General features: G+C 39.3%; 1 protein-coding gene and 9 non-coding genes across 10 annotated transcripts; 5 read left to right on the forward strand and 5 right to left on the reverse strand.

The window, feature by feature from the left end:
• Positions 1–450: 450 nt before the first annotated feature.
• On the reverse strand, positions 451–5,452 carry LOC115362441 (neurexophilin-4-like). Its single transcript, XM_030056365.1, has 2 exons — positions 5,366–5,452; positions 451–1,353 (listed from the first exon to the last, which is right to left on the reverse strand). Exons 1-2 carry the CDS (start codon positions 5,450–5,452, stop codon positions 451–453), a joined length of 990 nt encoding a protein of 329 aa, XP_029912225.1.
• A 3,679-nt stretch (positions 5,453–9,131) lies between these two features.
• On the forward strand, positions 9,132–9,246 carry LOC115362790 (U5 spliceosomal RNA). The gene has a single exon (XR_003928524.1). It is a non-coding gene; the product is annotated as a U5 spliceosomal RNA (small nuclear RNA).
• A 2,186-nt stretch (positions 9,247–11,432) lies between these two features.
• LOC115362785 (U5 spliceosomal RNA) lies at positions 11,433–11,548 on the forward strand. The gene has a single exon (XR_003928519.1). It is a non-coding gene; the product is annotated as a U5 spliceosomal RNA (small nuclear RNA).
• Positions 11,549–12,382: 834 nt separating this feature from the next.
• On the forward strand, positions 12,383–12,497 carry LOC115362809 (U5 spliceosomal RNA). The gene has a single exon (XR_003928541.1). It is a non-coding gene; the product is annotated as a U5 spliceosomal RNA (small nuclear RNA).
• A 605-nt stretch (positions 12,498–13,102) lies between these two features.
• LOC115362803 (U5 spliceosomal RNA) lies at positions 13,103–13,217 on the forward strand. Its single transcript, XR_003928536.1, has one exon. It is a non-coding gene; the product is annotated as a U5 spliceosomal RNA (small nuclear RNA).
• Positions 13,218–14,314: 1,097 nt separating this feature from the next.
• Positions 14,315–14,429, reverse strand: LOC115362811 (U5 spliceosomal RNA). The gene has a single exon (XR_003928543.1). It is a non-coding gene; the product is annotated as a U5 spliceosomal RNA (small nuclear RNA).
• Positions 14,430–16,050: 1,621 nt separating this feature from the next.
• LOC115362805 (U5 spliceosomal RNA) lies at positions 16,051–16,165 on the reverse strand. Its single transcript, XR_003928538.1, has one exon. It is a non-coding gene; the product is annotated as a U5 spliceosomal RNA (small nuclear RNA).
• A 372-nt stretch (positions 16,166–16,537) lies between these two features.
• LOC115362813 (U5 spliceosomal RNA) lies at positions 16,538–16,652 on the forward strand. The gene has a single exon (XR_003928545.1). It is a non-coding gene; the product is annotated as a U5 spliceosomal RNA (small nuclear RNA).
• Positions 16,653–18,919: 2,267 nt separating this feature from the next.
• Positions 18,920–19,034, reverse strand: LOC115362804 (U5 spliceosomal RNA). The gene has a single exon (XR_003928537.1). It is a non-coding gene; the product is annotated as a U5 spliceosomal RNA (small nuclear RNA).
• A 1,032-nt stretch (positions 19,035–20,066) lies between these two features.
• Positions 20,067–20,179, reverse strand: LOC115362812 (U5 spliceosomal RNA). Its single transcript, XR_003928544.1, has one exon. It is a non-coding gene; the product is annotated as a U5 spliceosomal RNA (small nuclear RNA).
• Positions 20,180–20,935: the final 756 nt, after the last annotated feature.

Here is a 20,935-nt window from a genome sequence, read left to right on the forward strand (position 1 = left end):
GTAGGTGTCACATTTTTTAAATATCTCATTTTGCAGTCAAAGTTTCCAGTTATTTAAATGTATAATCATTAAACAGAATTCATAAAACAGCATACACTACATATATTGTTAGGCTTATATACCATGGTAATATGTACACAATTAGGATACTGCATTCTTTAAAAACAATGTGTTACTTTCAGTGGATCTGTGAACGTTGTTCGGGACAACAGCACATCTTGTTCGACTTTTTCACAGTCATCTTGAGGATGTGCTACTATAAACACTGCAGTTTTCTCCCAAAACACATTCACTGAAATGTTGAAAAAAAAAATGCTTTTAACGGTGTATAACAACTTTTATATCTCACTCTCAGAAATATGTTGAAAATTAACACGATTTTGAAGGGTGCATGACAACATGTTGATATCTCAGTTTCAGTTTCTCAAAGTCACCACACATCAGAGTCCGTCATCCAAAGTGCTGCTGATGTTGGTCTGTTTGAAAGTTATGGTCTGGACAGACTTTCTGCACCAGCCTGTAATCAGTGCCGGTGAATGCGATGAAGATGCATATAACTTTAAAGGGTTTGGCGCAGATCCAGGCTGCCTGGGACTGGGTGTTTTCAGAGTAGCAGGTCTGTCCCGGGTCGTACATGCAGGGTTTGGTCTTCTTGGACCGGTTGGTTCTCTGGTACTCGATCCGACAGTTGAGTTCGCTGACCATCACCATCTCCTGCTGCTGAAGCTGCTTCTGCTGGTCGATGGAGGCCGAGCTGGTGGACTGGGGCGGGCTCTGGAACTGGAACTCTGGAACCGGAAGTGGAACCGGAGTCGGGAGTGGAACAGAGCCGTCTGTGTGGGTGTGGGCATGGCCGTTCTGTGCCAGAACGTCCCACCCTACAGCCTTGGAGGGCGGCACGATGCTGACGGATATGTTGCCCAGGCGGGACGAGTTGTGCCGGAAATAGACGCTGAATGTCCCGTTGATGTGGTCGACGATCTTCCCCGTCACCAGGAGGCTGAACTTCACCGTTTTCACGTTGAAGTAGAAATCACCCCAGCCGAGGATCTTCTTGCCCTTCGAGGACGTCTTCGCAGGAGGTTTGGATTTGGGCGGGGGGCGGTACAGATATTGATCCAGGGCTTGGGAGAAGTTCTGGGGTCGACGGTACGGGCCAAGAGCACCGTAAGCGGTAGATTTGGGTTTGGTGGAGATGATCTGTAAGTCTTTGGAGAGATGTTTGACCTTCAGCGCAGCTCCCGTGGCCTCTCCTCTTTCTCCTTCCATCTCCAGTTCATAGAAAGGAGGGTGAAGAATCGGGTCAAAAGGCTGGATGTTGTCATAATCCAAGGGCTTTGATGTTTCTTGGTCCTGCAGGAAGCATAACATAAACAAAGAGCAGATGCATTTTTTAAATTGAATCATTTCTGTTTTCTTATTTGAAGCATGGAACAGAAGGACACATACTTCATGTTCAAGAGAAATAAGTTTGTCTTAGTTTGAAAGTCTACCACGCTGCATAAGATCTGGTATTTTTGTGATACAAGAACGTCTTTGTTCTCTGCTCTTTCATGTAAACAGTGTCTTTTAAAAGCCCATGTGGACTGAGCACCAGAATTGGGAGTACATAATTTGTTTCCTTTGTTTTGTAGGGAACACAGTATTTGTGCAGGCTTACAACATCAGGACAATTCAAAATAGAGTCAGGTAAGGTTTCAGTGACACAAAAATAAACATATTTTACTTTTAAACACTTCCCTGGTGTTTTGTTTTATATCAGGCAAACCTAAGTCGCTGTAAAAGTTTGGAAAAAATGTCATCCATCTGAGAGTAAACTTGGAGAGTGTGAAAATCATCACCATGCCAGTGTTTTACCCAAATACACCAGATAATGTAACACTTTGGGGTAGTTTTGAATGCATCATTAACACACCATATCAGCTCTATGAAGGGACAAACAGCTCTCTAATCAACACTTGTCAACTTCAAATAAATATCACAGGACCATCTGCGGTGTACAGTATAAAGAAAGAAAGAAAGAAAGAAAGAAAGAAAGAAGCAAAATGAGAGAGAAAGACAGCACACACCACCAGAACGACCGCACATGAAGGACATTTAATCGATTAAAATAATTATGTCTTGGCGTGTCTGGTCCTTGGAATGAAGATGATTGAGAATTGGCTGTGATCAATAGGGCAGCGGCTTCAGGCAAGGACTAAGGATGAACACACACAACTGCTAATGAAGAATACACACACGGCCATACACACGCACACACAATCAAATTTGTATTCACTTTTTTTTTTTTTTTTTTTTAACTATAAATGCCTTTTCTGTCTATCCTCTTTTCTGTAGTTTTTTTTAATATGATCTCTGAATCAATGGGTGTATTGATCAGTATGCTTGGGAAGTAAACTGTTGACAAATGAAATAATGTGAACTAATGATGATGTGTGGGGAAAAAATAGGTGTACTTACAAAGTGTTCACAGCAGCTTCCTAATATTGCACATCTTTTCACATCAGCCATGTGTCATCTGTCTCAAAAAAAAAAAGCTTATAAGTCCTTCTTAAACTTTCCCCTTCCTCTTAATCTAACAGTTTCCATTATGATTGAACTGGATTAAACAACTGAAATTCATAACGGATTAAGTTTTCACCTGGATTTGTCGCCTTCATGGAAAGAGCAGGATATTTTATTCACTCACTGTAGTTTATACCCTCACTGCGTTTCATCTCCATACATTCACCTCCAAGCCTATTTTTGTTGCTCATGTTTGGTGAACCCTGTGAATTCAGCCTCTTTTGGTTTTGCCTTGAACCAAACAAGATGAGAATTTGTATGGGTAAGCATCTTTGCAGGTCATTTGCAAACATTTCAGAGCATAATTTTCTGGGATTTTTTTTCCCCTTCTTGCAATGTTGAACTTTGAACAAATGGCCTACTAAATATAACTAAGTGTCAATTGTGTGTGTGTGTGTGTGTGCACGCGCATGGGTGTGTGTGTGTGTGAGAGAGAGAGACAGTCTCAAAGGATACATGGAGAAACAAATTCCTAATTAGACTGTAGCAAATAAAGCAAATATGGCAACTGGGTGCACTGAAATGTTAAAAATAGTAGCAGTAGCAGTGGCAGTGGTGTTTTACTTTAGATTTCCTCCACAGCTGACAACAGCAACATACAGAAAAACATACAGAAACACACAGTCACAGCTCATCTCAACTGTCCTCCTCAATTAACAAATAGAGAATAAAAATTTAAAAAAATTCACAGAAGGAATGAGACTGTTGAACTGACGAACATGTTTGGATGGTGGAAGCAGCTTATTATAAGCCAGGCAGCCACCTGCTGTTGTTTCCATTAAAAAAAAAGAACCAGTCCTAATGAGTCCAGTCATTAGTGAGGGAGTTAAAATGACTCTCCTATCAATCTGATGTTTCTGGGATTCACCGAGCATTGTGTGTCAGGGCAGAGACGTGCTCAGCTACAACAAGGGAGTTGGCATACGTTCACACACACACAAACACAGACACACACATAGAAAGAGAGTGAAGTAATTAAAAATACTGAGTTGTCTGTACACAATATGTGGTTTCAGGTCCATTACTCCTACCTATTTAAAGGGAAGGTGTAGGTGCAGGGTGGGAGACAGGTTAAAGGTTTTCAGGCTGTTAACCTTAAGGCAAGTTGAGCAAAAATGAGGGTTCATGACATTTTGCACATACATTTTTACAGTTCTACATTAATGCAGCGGAAAGAGAGGGATGTATAGGGTTAAGCTCCCCCAGATTCTTATAGGTAAACAACTCTGAGTGTATCATTATTTCTTGCTAACAAGTGGGATCCACATCACAGCCCCCACCCCCAACCCACCATGCCAGTCTGTGCCTTCTCCTGTAACCAGCAAGGTGAGCTCCAGCTGTGCCTATTGTTATGAGCCTAAATCTCCAGCTATGTGCTGTTCTCACCTGCTCTAATTGGAGCCCACCGTGTGACAGTCGTGTCACAGGCTCTGTGTCAAGATGCCAGCACAGTGACTGCAACTGAGCAACAGTGGTGGAGCGAACGCGAGCACACCACCTGTGCAAAACCACCTGCAGAGGCAAATCTGAAAACAGTAATTGTGTTTTTAAGGACAGGCAGTACTTTGCCGCTGCTGGGTGAGATGATTACCACAAAAAAAAAAAAAAAAAAAAATTAAATAAAGAAAGACTGAAAATCACTTCCTCTTTGAAATGAGTTTTAAGAGGGTTTGCAAAGTTGTAGGTTCATGAAACTTTCCCAGACCCAACAATGGAAATATGTAATCTGTCAGTTCAAGCGCTAAAACTCAAACTCATAACTGCAATGTCTGGTGACAAAGAAGTTTAATTATAGGCAGATGCTATTAGGCTAATTATTAGCAGATGCTATTGTATGCTTACAATAATGCCTAAAAAAGGGGTCACATGCAACAAGGTTGGAGGAAATTAAATAGTATTTTCTTAAATGCCATAGCCTATATCTACTTTTTTTTTTTTCAAGAATTTAACCATGCAATCCTTGTTTCCATTATGTAAAGGTGTTGCTATGTTGACTTATCTATTATTCTTTCCAGTTTACCATTAGGCTATTTGTTCTAGTTTTGAGCACCACAGTATTTTTGTAAAGGTATGCATGAGTTTAAGTGCCAGATATCTCGTTTTGGAACAAAAACACGAAATGCTCAGAATACATTGTTGGGAGTAATCCCCTCTAAGGGCACAACAGATGAATTGGGTGAGGAACAAGCGACCTTTGGGTAACTTTTTTCCTAAAGCCAAGCAAAGTCGGTGCTATCAGCCCCGTGATCACCTCCGGGGGCAATCAGACAGCGGCACCTCGGTTCAAACACAGAGGGGGGAACTATCAGAGATCTGCACCTGTAGCCTGCAGCAGCTCCCTAACATGATTGTTTCAGATTATGCGTCTGAAACAATTAACATAGCGTTTCTTCTCAGCTTGCAGAGTGGAGTGGAGCAACACATCAACACATGGAGAGGTTTAGATCTCTCTTTCATTTCTCTTTCTCTCTCTCTCTCTCTCTCTCGCTTCTTTGTCTTTCTGTCCACCTAACACATCTTCCTCTTCAGAAAAAAGACCCCATGTGAGACGTAAAAATCACCACTGCTCTCTATGATTATGCAACAAACCTGCAATATGATGCACAGTGACAGACATGGGGTATTTGAGGAGAAATCTTTGTCATAAACCAGAACAGTATGTTAGTCCTCAAATTAACTGTGGAATTTGAGCAAAGCAAGAGGAATCATAACACTTCATCCCACCACAATGCCTCTAAACTCCCCTTTTTTGTTCATTATAAGCATGACAAGCGCAAAGTGCGGGTTCTGCTGATCTTACCGTTGTCGGCAGAAGCCACAGACAGGTGATGGCAAAGTTCAAACACAGCGCCCTCATCTTGCAGCAGCAGAGGCAGCGATGCTCCATCCAGGGTGCTAGATTGTCTTAAGGCTATCTGTCCTATTAAAGTGGGATTTAGCCGAGACAAAGCCTACTCACAAAATAAGCCACTTGGAAAGTAGAAAACACACGCCGCAGTGAAAGGCGCTACTCGGAAAAAACATACCCAAGATCTAATGGGAATATCGGGAGTGGATCCTAAACTCGGCGCGTCTTCTCTCTCTCTCTCTCTCTCTCTCTCTCTCTCTCTCTCTCTCTCTCTCTCTCTCTCTCTCCTAGTCCTTAGCACCCCCCCAACACTCACACACACACACACACACACACACACACACACACACACACGCACACGCGCACACACACGCACACTGGTTTGCCTTTGAAATATCATGATAAAGAAATAAAATAAAACAGAAACAGCCCCGGGAAACGGAAACTCATGCTCACTTATTAATAATAATAAAATTAATCAAGGAAAATGTATTCGTATTAGTGGTAATTGAAAAGGTTTGAATGAGACCGGGTTATAACACACACACACACACACACACACACACACACACACACACACACACACACACACACACACACACACACACAGCCTCCAGAAGAAGCCTCCTGGTGATACACTCTGCTCTCGCCTCCCTGCTCATTCTCACCACCTGGTTGGCCCTTATTTAAGACTCATCAACCCGGAGAGAGGTGCTCTCAGGCGGGCAGTTTGACAGCCCTCCCCGCTGTCCCCATACTTTAGCCACAGGGATGCTGACAAAATGACAAGTGCTCTCTCCGGGAAATGTGAAAATCTCTTGACAAGTCTGGTGAAATTCTGCACCCTTCTTAGCCCATCAGAGGAATTTCCAAGTGACAAATCACACTCCTCTTACTAATCAACCAGACAGGTTGTCTTATATGCAAACTATTAGAGAGGAGCATCATCGTACCAGAGGGCCACACACCTGCATGTGGGCCTTACGGGGTTTTGAGAGAACACCTTGGAGAAATGTGCAGGTATGCAGGTACTTCAACATATTCTCTAGAATTAATGTCTCCTAACTATAATAATGTCATTGCAGTATATTTCCAATACATATGCAGATATTGTAAGCTGTGCAGGGCTAGATTAGATAATACACCACAGGATTTTGACCTGCATCTGTATATAAAATAACACAACAATAAACACAATATTTAAAAAGAGAGAAGATAAGATGTGCCTCTATTGAGAAATTCAGACACAGAACAATGAATGTTTATATCAAGTGCATCTCTCTAATAACTAAAATAAAATGAGACGCAATAAAAACAGTTCCTGTAGCATGCAGAGGAAACTGTCCATCAGCATTGGCCAAAAATCTTACAAGTTACTTCTGACAGGTCTCAGCAGCCGTGCAAATGAACTAAACGTGCCATCAGCGCCATCTATCGGCAGCTAAGGGATCTACACAGCATTTGTCTGTAAAACTCGTGTTGCGCGGTCAAAAGTTCATGATGAGAGCTCGGTAATTAGAACCAAAGTCAATTAAGAGCAGCAAGAAGCGTCCAGAGCTGCAGAAAGCCTTTATGCTTGACTTGAAATGGACACTGAAACACGTAAGGTGAGTCTCTACTCCAGTTTCAACAGTTTTGTTGTTAAAGTAGAAGTTTAGGTTTAAAAATAGGCGATGGCAATGGGGATTGAGGGTACGGGCTTTTGCAGACAGGCGACGTATTGGCGTCACCGGGCTGTGGGATGTGATAAGAAATAACATTTAACATTTTAAATATGTAACAACATCAACATAAAGTTGGCCTGGTGGGCTAACTACGCCATGTGTCGTGTAATAGCGTACTGAAATTTTCGTCCAGAGGGGAAAGCTAGTTTTTGGAAAAGCGACGAAGTCGGTTAAAATTGATATCTGCACCTTCACATAAATGTCTACTTTGTTGTTTGTTGAGATATCTGGTGATTAGGGACTTGTGTTCACCTTTTAATTTTGTTTATCAGTGTGAATCGGGGGTTTTGTCGCCTTCTAATATGGGAATATCATCGAAGAGTAAGCGTTTGAGTCTGTTCCTGTAAACTGAACCATCAATCAGGCCTAATGAGACACAAGATGGCCTCCTCTCCACAATGCACACCTAAAGGCCTAAAGAATGGCAGCCACACAGTTATCTTCGGTTTCTTTCTCCAACCAGTTCAGGTAAAGGGGAAAAAACTAATTTCAGATAGCTACGATATGTATTAGCCAACTTATTATTGATGTATTTCCCCTCATAACGCCTTGGTGTAATTGTGCGAGCAGTGTTGGACTGACAAAAGAGATTATAGGCGGTGATTTTGTGGTTTAACAGCATTTGCAAATGTTAAATATTGTCTTTAAGATATTTCACCTTGTCTCACTGAATATTTTTGGCAGTTTTTTGACCAAGTGACTCTTCAGTTTAGATACAGCAGGCTATTTGACCTCTTAAAGCTGCTAATTAGCATTAGACGTCAATTTCTCCACCGTGTAGCTCCTTTTATAGATATGATTTATTTATTTCTGAGTCCCTTTTCAATTTTCAATTTCCTTTGGCTTTGCTTATTTGTTTGGGTAGAAACTGAGAGGCTATTTATTGTGCCCTGTTTTACTCCCCCACTTTGAGGCTAGACAACCTGCTGAATTGAATTTGGAAAAAAAGAAAAGAAAAAGTTTGAATCTAGTTTAATCTTTGCGAAAGGCTTAATCGTTATTGTCGCTACATAGATTAAGTTGGCATAATATAACTGAAATTGTGATTATTTCAATGTAATCATCCAGTTTTGTCTTGAGATCGGATGAGCAAAACCCGGAACAAAGATATTTAAAAAACGAAGAGCATTAACCCAACTTCGTTTACAGGCTAAGATATCACATTAAAAAAAAAAAAAAAAAAGGTAGTAACACACAAAAAAATAAAAAAAAAATTAAAAAAAAATGCGGCAATTAAAGTGATTTAAGCAATGGACCATAATTATCATAACGGGCACAGCCACTCAAAGTAATATTTATAAGAATGACTGTGCTAATTAGCGAGTAAGGAACTTCCGGTACGGTCATAGTGCGCATGTGCCGAACAAAACCGATATGAATGTGCTAATATGAAAACGTAAATTGCGCTGTGCGTCATATTTTAGCAAGAAACTACTTGTAGCAGCTGGACATTGAAATTAAATGCGTCAATCTTTTGAGTAAAGACGTCAGACGAAGTGTTTTTGCAGCTCGTGCGATTGTCCTCTCGAGATACGTGTCTATTCTTCTTCTCTGATAGGAAGGGGTTGCAGTGCGCATGCGTCATAGCAGCACGTTAGTAACGATAAAGTTGAACTTTACGGAATAATAATGTAAATATATCACATCCGCTTGTATCATTTGTTCAAGCGCAACACAGTCGTTTAGGTTTCCTAGAGCGAAAGGAAAGGCGGATGTTTTATAGGGGGAAATACTTTTTTCTTTTGTAAAGCAGAGGTGTGGTCATATTTTTTTTCCCATAATGCAACAAGCAACGTGAAGCAGTTCTTTTCAAAAATTTTTGGGGCTTAACGGTTTTTATTCAGTGTTCGTGTTTTAGGATCAATTTAAGTTTTAATCTGCCGTCAGGATGAGATGGATGAAGTGGTGTCAGTTCAGAAAGTTGATTTGTAAACCGACACCGAGGATGTTCAGACGGAGAAAGGGGCTGGATCCTCGTCCCTCGGTAAGGCAGTTCACTCTTGTTTCTCTTCAGATCGTATAAATCTTTCGCCTTTTACTAAAGATTTCCGTGGAGAGGAACATTATGAGTATCAACTAATTTTTTGATGCCCTGCGACAAGCGGGGCTTCCAATGCTGTGAAAAAGCAAGCTAGCCATGATATGTGAATAGTTTTGTCTTACTAAAATATGTGTTGTAGTCACACATTGATATCTTGAGGCACTCTGCAGGGAGAACATCAAAGTTCTTTATTCAAGCTGGGAGACCCAACACGTTTCAAGAGTTATATCTTCATCAGGGGTGTGAACATAGAATACACAGGTACATATTTAAAAGGTGAGGGGTGGTCACATGACTGTGTCTTAAAGGATCACAAACAGTTGTTCATACAAATGAGAAATACCAAGCATTTAGAACAGCAAATGTACCCAGTGCATGAGCAAATACTTAAAAACAAGAAAATATCACAAACCACTTTTAAAATATGAAAGCACATGATCATAGAGAGGTTTCATACAAGGCTAAAAACAGTTGGCCAACCTGGAGTAAAGCAGCAATACAAGTGAACCATAAAGAGAGAACCAATGGAAACCATAAACCAAAGGGTTACACTGCCATCCAGTGGTTCCAAAGGGAATCACACAAGAAGAAGAAAAAAAGGAAAAAAAAAAAAACACATACAGGTGAGTGTGAGGTGTGTGTGTGAGGTGTGTGGTGTACAGGCACATTCAGATGTGGCTCATGTAACCATGTAACCATTGTAACAACGTTCTTAAAACCAATACTTTCCCTGATGTGTCCACTGGTAAAACTTTTCATTGCAGACATTTTGCAAATTGTAACACAACCCATGTCGTCTACAGATTGGAATGTGAGTGCTTTCTACATTGGCCGCACTAAGCGGAGCATGAAGGATCGGCTCGCGGGAAAACAAATACGCGATTAGAACGAAGAATCCAAATTATCCAATGGAGGAACACTAAAGATCAGCTGGACATACAAACATTGACAACTTGAGGATCATGGTGATCGAGGTCGTCCCTTGGAACCGCAGAGGTGGTGATAGACTCAGACGTCTGCTCCAAAGGGAGACCTTCTGGATAAGCACACTCATGGCCACCTCCCCCCCAGGCTTCAATGAGGATATAGACTTTACCCCCTTCCTCACTCCTCCTCCACCAGGACATTTTCATCGCTCAGCTCACTATATGAGCGTCCTCCACCAGGACATCCCCAGTGCTCCACTCAGCACATGAGCACGCCTACACCACACACCTCAGACTCACCTGTATGTGTTTTTTCCCCCTTTTTTCCTCTTCTTGTGTGATTCCCTTTGGAACCACTGGATGGCAGTGTAACCCTTTGGTTTATGGTTTCCATTGGTTCTCTCTTTATGGTTCACGTGTATTGCTGCTTTACTCCATGTTGGCCAACTGTTTTTAGCCTTGTATGAAACCTCTCTATGATCATGTGCTTTCATATTTTAAAAGTGGTTTGTGATATTTTCTTGTTTTTAAGTATTTGCTCATGCACTGTGTACATTTGCTGTTCTAAATGCTTGGCATTTCTCATTTGTATGGACAACTGTTTGTGATCCTTTAAGACACAGTCATGTGACCACCCCTCACCTTTTAAATATGCACTTGTGTATTCTATGTTCACACCCCTGATGAAGATGTAACTATCGAAACGCATTGGGTCTCCCAGCTTGAATAAAGGATTTTAATATTCACACTCCAGAGTGCCTCTGGACCTCTCTTTATAACTACAACACACATTTATTAAGACAGTCAGTTTTCTCTTAACTTGGTTCTGGACATTTTTCCCTTGAAGAGCACCTGAGTTTACCGTTTCAAACATTTCAAACACTGAGCCCCTGAACCACTCATCCCCACTCCTTCTCTTCTGTAAGTTATGTATTAGATTGAGTGGGATTACCACTACCCTATAGAACTAATACAGATTAAATTCTAATAATGGTTTTGTTTTGAATTAAACTTTTCTGAAGTGAATCACAAAAGCAAGTGTTACGTAGGAGAGAAACATTTTTGAAAAGCAGAGGCGTGGTTACACTTTTCCCATAATGCAATGAGAGCAATGGGTAGCAGTTTCTTTTTTTTTTTTTTCAATTACTGTATTTGTAGTCTTAACTGTTTCTGTCCAGTGCTCCTGTTTTAGAGTCACTTTAAGACTTGATCTGCCCTCCTGATGAGATGAATGAAGTGGTGTCAGTTCAGGAAGTTGGTTTGTAAACCGACACTGAGGATGTTAAGACGGAGAAAGGGGCTGGATCCTCGTTCCTCTCTGAGGCAGTTCACTCTGGTTTCTCTTCAGATCGTATAAATCTTTCGCCTTTTACTAAAGATTTCCGTGGAGAGGAGCAGTATGAGTTTTAACTAATTTTTTGATGCTCTGCTGTTCAGCAGGGCTTGTAATGTTGTGGAAAATAGAGCTTGTTTTGGTTGAAGGTACTAGTGGTTTTATGAAGATGCAAACATAGTGTAGCCTTTATAGGGTTTGCATTTTCTTTATGTTTTAACTTGAATTACATTTAGAGAGAACAATGTCTTGAATACCTTTAATTTAGTGTCCCAGCTCATTCTTTTGGCAAACTAAAGAGGAATGTGTTTTGATTTATGTTAAAATGAAACAGGCCCTTTACATTTTATTTGACCTTAATTTTTTTTTAAGGCGAATTACAATGGCAGGTATTAGAAGAACAGAGAAGTAAGTATTTGTTAGTGTGTTTTCTTGAGTTTTACAGCTTTATCATCACAAACTGTTTAGGTTCAACACAGTGGAAACTGTGAAGAGGAAGATATTATTTAGTGTATTATCTCAGCTTGTTCCTGTGGTGATTTGTTAAATCCTGCTCACCTCTCTGTCTTTTTCTATAAATGGGAGAAAGTTGTAAATTAGATGGAAATGAAATATGTCTTTTACACATTTTTTTTTCCTGACATTTTAAGTGCAACGCAGCTGCGGGTTTTATGAAGGAGAAAAGATTTTTTGCAAAGCAGAGGTGTGGTCACACTTTTCCCACAATGCAACAAGAGCAATGGGTCACAGTTTTGGTTTTTTTTTTTTTGGATAAATTTTTTTTGTTTTGTCCAGTGCTCCTGTTTTAGAGTCACTTTAAGTCTTGATCTGCCCTCCTGATGAGATAAATGAAGTGGTGTCAGTTCAGAAAGTTGGTTTATAAACCGACACCGAGGATGTTAAGACGGAGAAAGGGGCTGGATCCTCGTTCCTCTCTGAGGCAGTTCACTCTGGTTTCTCTTCAGATCGTATAAATCTTTCGCCTTTTACTAAAGATTTCCGTGGAGATGAACATTATGAGAATTTACTAATTTTTTGATGCCCTGCAGTCAGCAGGGCTGCTGTTTATGTGAAAATTAAAGTGTAATTCAACTCATTTTCAGAGACAAAAGCTTTCTGAGTACTAATAATTCAATAATTCTTTTTATTCTTGCAGAAAACAAAAGAGCAGTTTGCTAGGTTGTGAGTGAAGTTTAATTTTACACTTTTTTCTTACCTTAAATTTCCTCAAGTGAATTTGAACATCAGGTATTAGGAGCACAGATTTAAAAAAAAAAAAAAAAAAAGCAAACGTGTGCTCAGTTTCCCCATAATGCATGTCTCTCTCTACGTCGTCCACAGACGAGCCATCCATCGGCGTCTCCAGTCCACCCGGTTCTCCATACATCTGGCCAGCTCATTTGTGCTCTCTGTACCAGCGTCATTCTTTTGCACGTCCACGTAGGTAGGTTTGGGACACCCTGTTGAGCAATGCCTGCGTATTGGTTCCCACAGCACAAGCTTTCTTGCTGGGAGTTGTTGATGTTGATGGCAGTGACAAGACTGTATCTGCCATCAGGATGAGATGAATGAAGTGGTGTCAGTTCAGAAAGTTGGTATATAAACCGACACCGAGGATGTTAAGATGGAGAAAGGGGCTGGATCCTCGTTCCTCTCTGAGGCAGTTCACTCTTGTTTCTCTTCAGAGTGTATAAATCTTTCGCCTTTTACTAAAGATTTCCGTGGGGAGGAACATTATGAGTATCAACTAATTTTTTGATGCTCTGCATTTAGCAGAGCTTCCAGTTTTGTGCAAAAGAAAGTTGATGAAGTAGTAAGTACATTAGTACATCATTTTTAGGCACTGTGAGTGGGATTACCATAACCTAGAGAGATTTTACAGATGTATTTCCAAAGATGATATGGTGGAAAATTTTTAAACAAACATTATCTTTTTTTTTTTTTTTTTTTTTTAAATAAAAGAATTTCCTTCCTATTTCCTTCCTACTCAATTATATGTAGCGGAAACCCTGAAACAGCTCATAATGAAGTTAGGTTTGAGATTGAGTGGGATTATCATGACCTACAGAAGATTTAGTTGGAAATGCATAAATAAAGACGGTATTATTTTTGGTTTTTTGATCATAGAATTGCTATTTAGAACACTTTTCCCATAATGCAACGAGAGCAATGGGTCACAGTTTAGTTTTTGTTTTTAAATTATAAGTTTTTTGCTTTTGTAGCTTGCATCATTTCTGTCCAGTGCTCATGTTTTACTGTCACTTTAAGACTTGATCTGCCGTCAGGACGCGTTTCAACTCATTTTTGATGCCCTGCATTCAGCAGGGTTTCTAGTTATGTGAAAATAAAAGCACAGTTTAACTGATTAATGCCTGTTCTGTGTGCTTTCTAAGATGCTGCAATTTAACACAGTTGATGTATTCAGAGAGAAACATGTCTTGAGTCCCTTTAATTTAGTCATCCTGTTCATTCTTGTGGCAAACAAAAGAGCAGTGTGTTGAAAGTGAAGCTTATTACAGGTAATCAGCTATGATAGGAAGCAAATACTTTAACTTAAAAAAAGATACAATTGTATGTTTGTTTCTCCATTTTCCTTCGTATCATCATTGAAATTTGATCTGTAACATTTCTCAATATCGTTGTAATCCAGAGAAATCATGGTAATCCCACTTAATTTTGTGAAAAGATAAAGACTGAACTAAGTACTGTCTTTTTTTCCCCCATAACATCAGATTATGGGTAATTAGCTAGCTATTCCACCATATCATCTTTGGAAGTTGGTCTGCAAAATCTCTCTAGATTATGGTAATCCCACTGAAACTGCTGAAATGTTATGCACTAATGTTTACTGATTTATTAACTTTAAACAAAACTGGAAACCCCACTGAATGCAGGGCATCAAAAAATTAGTTGAAACTCATCATGCTCCTCTCCACGGAAATCTTTAGTAAAAGGCGAAAGATTTATACGATCTGAAGAGAAACAAGAGTGAACTGCCTCAGAGAGCAACGAGGATCCAGCCCCTCTCTCCATCTTAACATCCTTGGTGTTGGTGTATAAATCAACTTTCTGAACTGACACCACTTCATTCAGCTCACCAGGAGGGCAGATCAAGTCTTAAAGTGACACTAAAACATGAGCACTGGACAGAAATGATTCAAGCTACAAAATAAATAATGAAAAAAAAAGCTACCCATTGCTCTTGTTGCATTATGGGAAAAGTGTGACCACGCCTCTGCTTTTCAAAAATTTTGCTCTCCCACATAAGACCTGCTGTTGTGATTCACTTCAGAAATTTTTAATTCAAAACAAAACAAAACAAAACAAAACCTTGGTGAAAGCAAACATTTCATTTAAATATCAATTCAAACTTCACCCACTGAGGACTAAGACAGAGAGGTGAGCGCGATTTAAATCAATTTGCAGCCTACAGATCAATGAGAAGCTGTTTGCTGTCACATAAAACAAGACATCAGGCACAATGACATCAAGCAGAAGAGCGAAATGCAAAAAATAAACACCACACAGGTTTGCCACTGACCTCCCAGAAGAAAATATTGCTTTTTCCATTTTTATTGAAAAAGTCCACACTCCATGTCAACCTTTGGCTTTTTTGCCAACATGTGCAGCAACAACTCTGCTGGGTTTTCTTCTGCTTCCAGCTGAGTCTACTGAATTTATCGGTATTTATAGTTCATTTAGCAAATTATCACGTACACCTCTATTTAGCTTATTATGGGTAATCAGCAATGATATGAAGCAAATACTTCAACTTAAAAAGATAAAATAATACGTTTGTTTCTCCATTTTCCTTCATATCATCATTGAAATTTGATCTGTAACATTTCTCTATATTGTTGTAATCCAGAGAAATCATGGTAATCACACTTAATTTTATGAAAAGACAAAGACTAAACTAACTGATGTCTTTTTTTAACAACATCAGATTACGGGTAATTAGTAATGATAGGAAGGAAATTCTTTTATTTAAATTCGTTTGTTTAAAAATTTTCCACCATATCATCTTTGGAAGTACATCTGTAAAATCTCTCTAGGTTATGGTAATCCTACTCACAGTGCCTAAAAATTATGTACTAATGTACTTACTACTTCATCAACTTTCTTTTGCACAAACCTGGAAGCTCTGCTAAACGCAGAGCATCAAAAAATTGGTCGATACTCATAATGCTCCTCCCCACGGTCGGTTTATAAACCAACTTTCTGAACTGACACCACTTCATTCAACTCTTCAGGAGGACAGATCAAAAACCAAAAAAACAAAAATAATACCGTCTTTATTTATGCATTTCCAACTAAATCTTCTGTAGGTCATGATAATCCCACTCAATCTCAAACCTAACTTCATTATGAGCTGTTTCAGGGTTTCCGCTACATTTAATTGAGTAGGAAGGAAATAGGAAGGAAATTCTTTTATTTAAAAAAAAAAAAAAAAAAAAAAAAAGATAATGTTTGTTTAAAAATTTTCCAAAATATCATCTTTGGAAGTACATCTGTAAAATCTCTCTAGGTTATGGTAATCCCACTCACAGTGCCTAAAAATGATGTACTAATGTACTTACTACTTCATTAACTTCTTTTTGCACAAAACTGGAAGCTCTGCTAAATGCAGAGCATCAAAAAATTGGTTGATACTCATAATGCTCCTCCCCACGGAAATCTTTAGTAAAAGGCGAAAGATTTATACGATCTGAAGAGAAACAAGAATGAACTGCCTCAGAGAGGAACGAGGATCCAGCCCCTTTCTCCGTCTTAACATCCTCGGTGTCGGTTTATAAACCAACTTTCTGAACTGACACCACTTCATTCAACTCATCAGGAGGACAGATCAAAAACCAAAAAAAAAAAAAAAATACCGTCTTTATTTATGCATGCAAATGGGTAGCTTTTTTTTTCATTATTTATTTTGTAGCTTGAATCATTTCTGTCCAGTGCTCATGTTTTAGTGTCACTTTAAGACTTGATCTGCCCTCCTGGTGAGCTGAATGAAGTGGTGTCAGTTCAGAAAGTTGATTTATAAACCGACACCGAGGATGCTAAGACGGAGAAAGGGGCTGGATCCTCGTTCCTCTCTGAGGCAGTTCACTCTTGTTTCTCTTCAGATCGTATAAATCTTTCGCCTTTTACTAAAGATTTCCGTGGAGAGGAGCATGATGAGTATCAACAAATTTTTTGATGCCCTGCATTCAGTGGGGTTTCCAGTTTTGTTTAAAGTTAATAAATCGTAAAACATTAGTGCATAACATTTCAGCAGTTTCAGTGGGATTGCCGCAATCTAGAGAGATTTTGCAGACCAACTTCCAAAGATGATATGGTGGAATAGCTAGCTAATTACCCATAATCTGATGTTATGGGGGGAAAAAAGACATTAGTACTTAGTTCAGTCTTTATCTTTTCACAAAATTAAGTGGGATTACCATGATTTCTCTGGATTACAACGATATTGAGAAATGTTACAGATCAAATTTCAATGATGATACGAAGGAAAATGGAGAAACAAACATACAATAGTATCTTTTTTTAAGTTAAAGTATTTGCTTCCTATCATAGCTGATTACCTGTAATAAGCTCCACTTTCAACACACTGCTCTTTTGTTTGCCACAAGAATGAACAGGATGACTAAATTAAAGGGACTCAAGACATGTTTCTCTCTGAATACATCAACTGTGTTAAATTGCAGCATCTTAGAAGCACACAGAACAGGCATTAAACAGTTAACATGTGCTTTAATTTTCACATAACTAGAAACTCTGCTGAATGCAGGGCATCAAAAATGAGTTGAAACGCGTCCTGACGGCAGATCAAGTCTTAAAGTGACAGTAAAACATGAGCACTGGACAGAAATGATGCAAGCTACAAAAGCAAAAAACGTATAATTTAAAAACAAAAACTAAACTGTGACCCATTGCTCTCGTTGCATTATGGGAAAAGGGTCCTAAATAGCAATTCTATGATCAAAAAACCAAAAATAATACCGTCTTTATTTATGAATTTCCAACTAAATCGTCTGTAGGTCATGATAATCCCACTCAATCTCAAACCTAACTTCATTATGAGCTGTTTCAGGGTTTCCGCTACATATAATTGAGTGTGGTGCACCACCATGGCAAAATAAAAGCCGCCTCACCTTCACAATGTTGTTGTTGTTGTTTTTCAGATGTTAAAACATTATAAAGTATATTGTATGAATTGATATGTGCACACACATATACATTATACATATACACTTATTGTAATCAGAGTTTGAAATTATAATTTAAAGGCTATGAAATGTTACACCACGCTGCAGTGAACTTTATTTTGAAAAACAAACATCATAAGAGACATCACTTTCCTGTCTGGCTTTACAGCGGCAGAATCAAGAGCGCAAAGGGAGAAAAAAGGGTGAGAAAAAGGCTAAGTTTGATTGATTTTTACATTGAAACAAACCTGCTAATATCAACGTTAGCCTGTGAAAAAGAGGGAGATTTTCTGGGACCCTAATGTTAACGTCAGGGTTAACACCGCACTGTTAACGTCACCAACCGGTAACGTTAACGATGCATAAGGCCCGTTTCACATAGCGCAGCAGAGTTGAAAATGTTTTAACTTGGGCACAGCGCTCTGCGTGTCCACTAGGAGAGAATCTGGCAGAGTCTGAAAACAATCTGGTGGAGTCTGGGAGATCAACACGAACATGGAGAAGAGAATAATCTTTGCTGTGTCCCCGTGTGTTGAGCTGTGGGACACAAGACTAAAGTCATACGGTGTCATCGGCAAGGAAACTCAAATATGGAGAAAAAGTTCCAACAATTTGGGCTTACCAGGTGTGTTTAAAAAGCGGTAGAAATGTGTGATGTTTTTTGCTACTTCCACGATAAAATGCTTAAAATAAAATATAGCATACCCTTGCTTCATATCACTACTTCCTAGCATCTGTTTCGGTCGCCTAGCAAATAGCACCAAAGATGTGCGTGATGTGCGTATGTGTGCCCTGCTCTGCACCCTGCACTGTGCCGTACCCCGTGGTGAGTGCAGCGCAAACCGCATCCTATGTGAAAGCCGCTTTACATTTAAGTTTGGTCTTCACATTTCAGATACGTTATGAAAAACAGCATGACATAATGTCAGGTCATTTTCAGTAATAACACATTCCTGATTGCATTTTCCTGATTGTCAATTTTCCATATGATAGAACCTTAGAGCTCTTATAAAAAAAAACAAAAAAAAAACGACAACAACAGCGACAACAAGAAAAATTAAGTGCTCTCAACCAGGCTGCAAATTTTGCCATTATATAAAGCGCTTTGGAAAATACTGTATCTAATACATACATACATATCATTTGTTTATAAAAACATTCACTTTTATGTAGTCATAATTTCACATTTCAAATTCCACATTTACCCAATTTTTTTGTTTTTTTTTTACTGCCAAGCCAACCTTGTATTTATCACTTTATTTTCTTTTTTCACACTATTGGAAGCCCTGCTAAGCACAGGGCATCAAAAAATTAGTTGAAACTCATAATGTTCCTCTCCACGGAAATCTTTAGTAAAAGGCGAAAGATTTATACGATCTGAAGAGAAACAAGAGTGAACTACCTAAGAAAGGAACGAGGATCCAGCCCCTTTCTCCGTCTTAACATCCTCGGTGTCGGTTTAGAAATCAACTTTGTGAACTGACACCACTTCATTTATCTCATCCTGATGGCAGATCAAGACTTAAAATGACTCTAAAACATGAGCACAGGACAGAAATGATTCAAGCTACAAAAATTTTCGTTGTTTTTGTGTGAGAGGGAAGGCCTTGGGGCCACATAAATACTGTCCCATGCGTTAAACCTGTGATAAATGGAGAAATGCACACCGCCCGTTTTTTGAAACGCTCCCTTTAAAACGCGCGGACAGCACTTCCTCCTCTTTGTGATGTCATACATAAGACGACTCCGCCCCACTTAATCTAGCCAGCCCGTCTGTTTCCCAAGTAACAAGGTAACAAGTTAGAGACATGTCCAAGAAACGTTGTTGCGCCACAGACGGATGCAAGGAGACTCGTGTTTCATTGCCCACTCTTCAAAAAAAAAAAAAACACACACTGAATGAATTTTTTCCCGGGTCTCGCGGGATTTTAGTCCAAATTTGCTCATCTGTTCAGCTCATTTCAGTGCAGACTGTCTTATCAACCTGACACAATACAATGCCGGTTTCACAAAGAAACTGCTGGTAAAGGATCCTGCTGTCCCCACATTGCTGGACCAACGTCAACTCCACGACCAGTAAGTGATTTTTTGTCTCTGTCTCATCAAGATGGGAATGTTTTCGGAAGTTTTAAAGTTTTTCATTAGTACCGTTGATAACTTTATAGCCGTTAACTTGCCTGTGATTGGCCTGACCATATGTCACTCAGAAAACAGCCAATCAGTGGAGAGGGGCTGATTCTCTCTTCTGATTGGCTAAACAAACTGTGCTGCCAGAGCTCCGGGAGAAAGGCAAAAAAGAGGAGCTGTGAAAATATATTTAACAGACCACAGATACATCTTGCAGGAATAATCACCAGTTAAAATAAAACCCTGTACAGCATGGGGCCTTTAAACACTAAAACTACATTTTAACTTACACATAATTAAAAACCCTACTGAATGCAGGGCATCAAAAATTAGTTTATACTCATAATGCTTCTCTCCACGGAAATCTTTAGTAAAAGGCGAAAGATTTATACGATCTGAAGAGAAACAAGAGTGAACTGCCTCAGACAGGAACGAGGATCCAGCCCCTTTTTCCGTCTTAACATCCTCGGTGTTGGTTTATAAATCGACTTTCTGAACTGACACCACTTCATTTATCTCATCCTGATGGCAGATCAAGTCTTAAAGTGACCCTCAGGCACTGGACAGAAATGACTAAGTCAGAAAGAAAAAAAGAAAAAAAAAACTACCCATTGCACATTGCATTATGGGAAAATTGTCACCCGGCCTCTGCTTTTCTGAAGTCTTTTCTCCTCTATAAAGCCTGCCATCAGTTTCCAAAGAAACAGTTACAACATCAACAATAAGTCATAAACGTTTCAATTTTCACTGAACTGGAAACTAACAGGCAGAGAAATCTGCTGCTGTAATTTGCTTAAGAAATTTAAGTTTAAAAAAAAAAGGTGTAGAGGGCATGTTCAATTTAATCTTGAATTACAACTCAACACATCGCTCTCTCGTTGGCGACAGGAATGAACTGGGATCACACCTTAAAGACACTGAGGTCAATTTCCTCTGTAAAATGTTTTGACTGTTAAATTACAATAAACTGATAAAACAGGCTCTTAGAAACCTCTACTACTTTCAGGTAATTAGCAATGACAGGAAGCAAATACTTAAAAAAAGATATGTTTATTTCTCCATTTCCCACCTTGTCATCATTGGAAGTTAATCTGTAACATTTCTCTAGATCAGGGGTGTCCAATCATGTGCCATGGAGGGCCAAGAGACTGCAGGTTTTCATTCCAACCCA

This window comes from Myripristis murdjan, chromosome 7 (genome assembly GCF_902150065.1).
Source record: "Myripristis murdjan chromosome 7, fMyrMur1.1, whole genome shotgun sequence".
In the NCBI taxonomy this organism is placed as follows: domain Eukaryota; kingdom Metazoa; phylum Chordata; class Actinopteri; order Holocentriformes; family Holocentridae; genus Myripristis; species Myripristis murdjan.

Excerpts from the sequence above, each read along its gene's own strand:
- LOC115362441 (XM_030056365.1), bottom strand. The coding sequence starts at position 5,452 with ATGGAGCATCGCTGCCTCTGCTGCTGCAAGATGAGGGCGCTGTGTTTG. Across the intron at positions 1,354-5,365 it reads TGTGGCTTCTGCCGACAACG|GACCAAGAAACATCAAAGCC; the intron begins GTAAGATCAGCA and ends TGCTTCCTGCAG.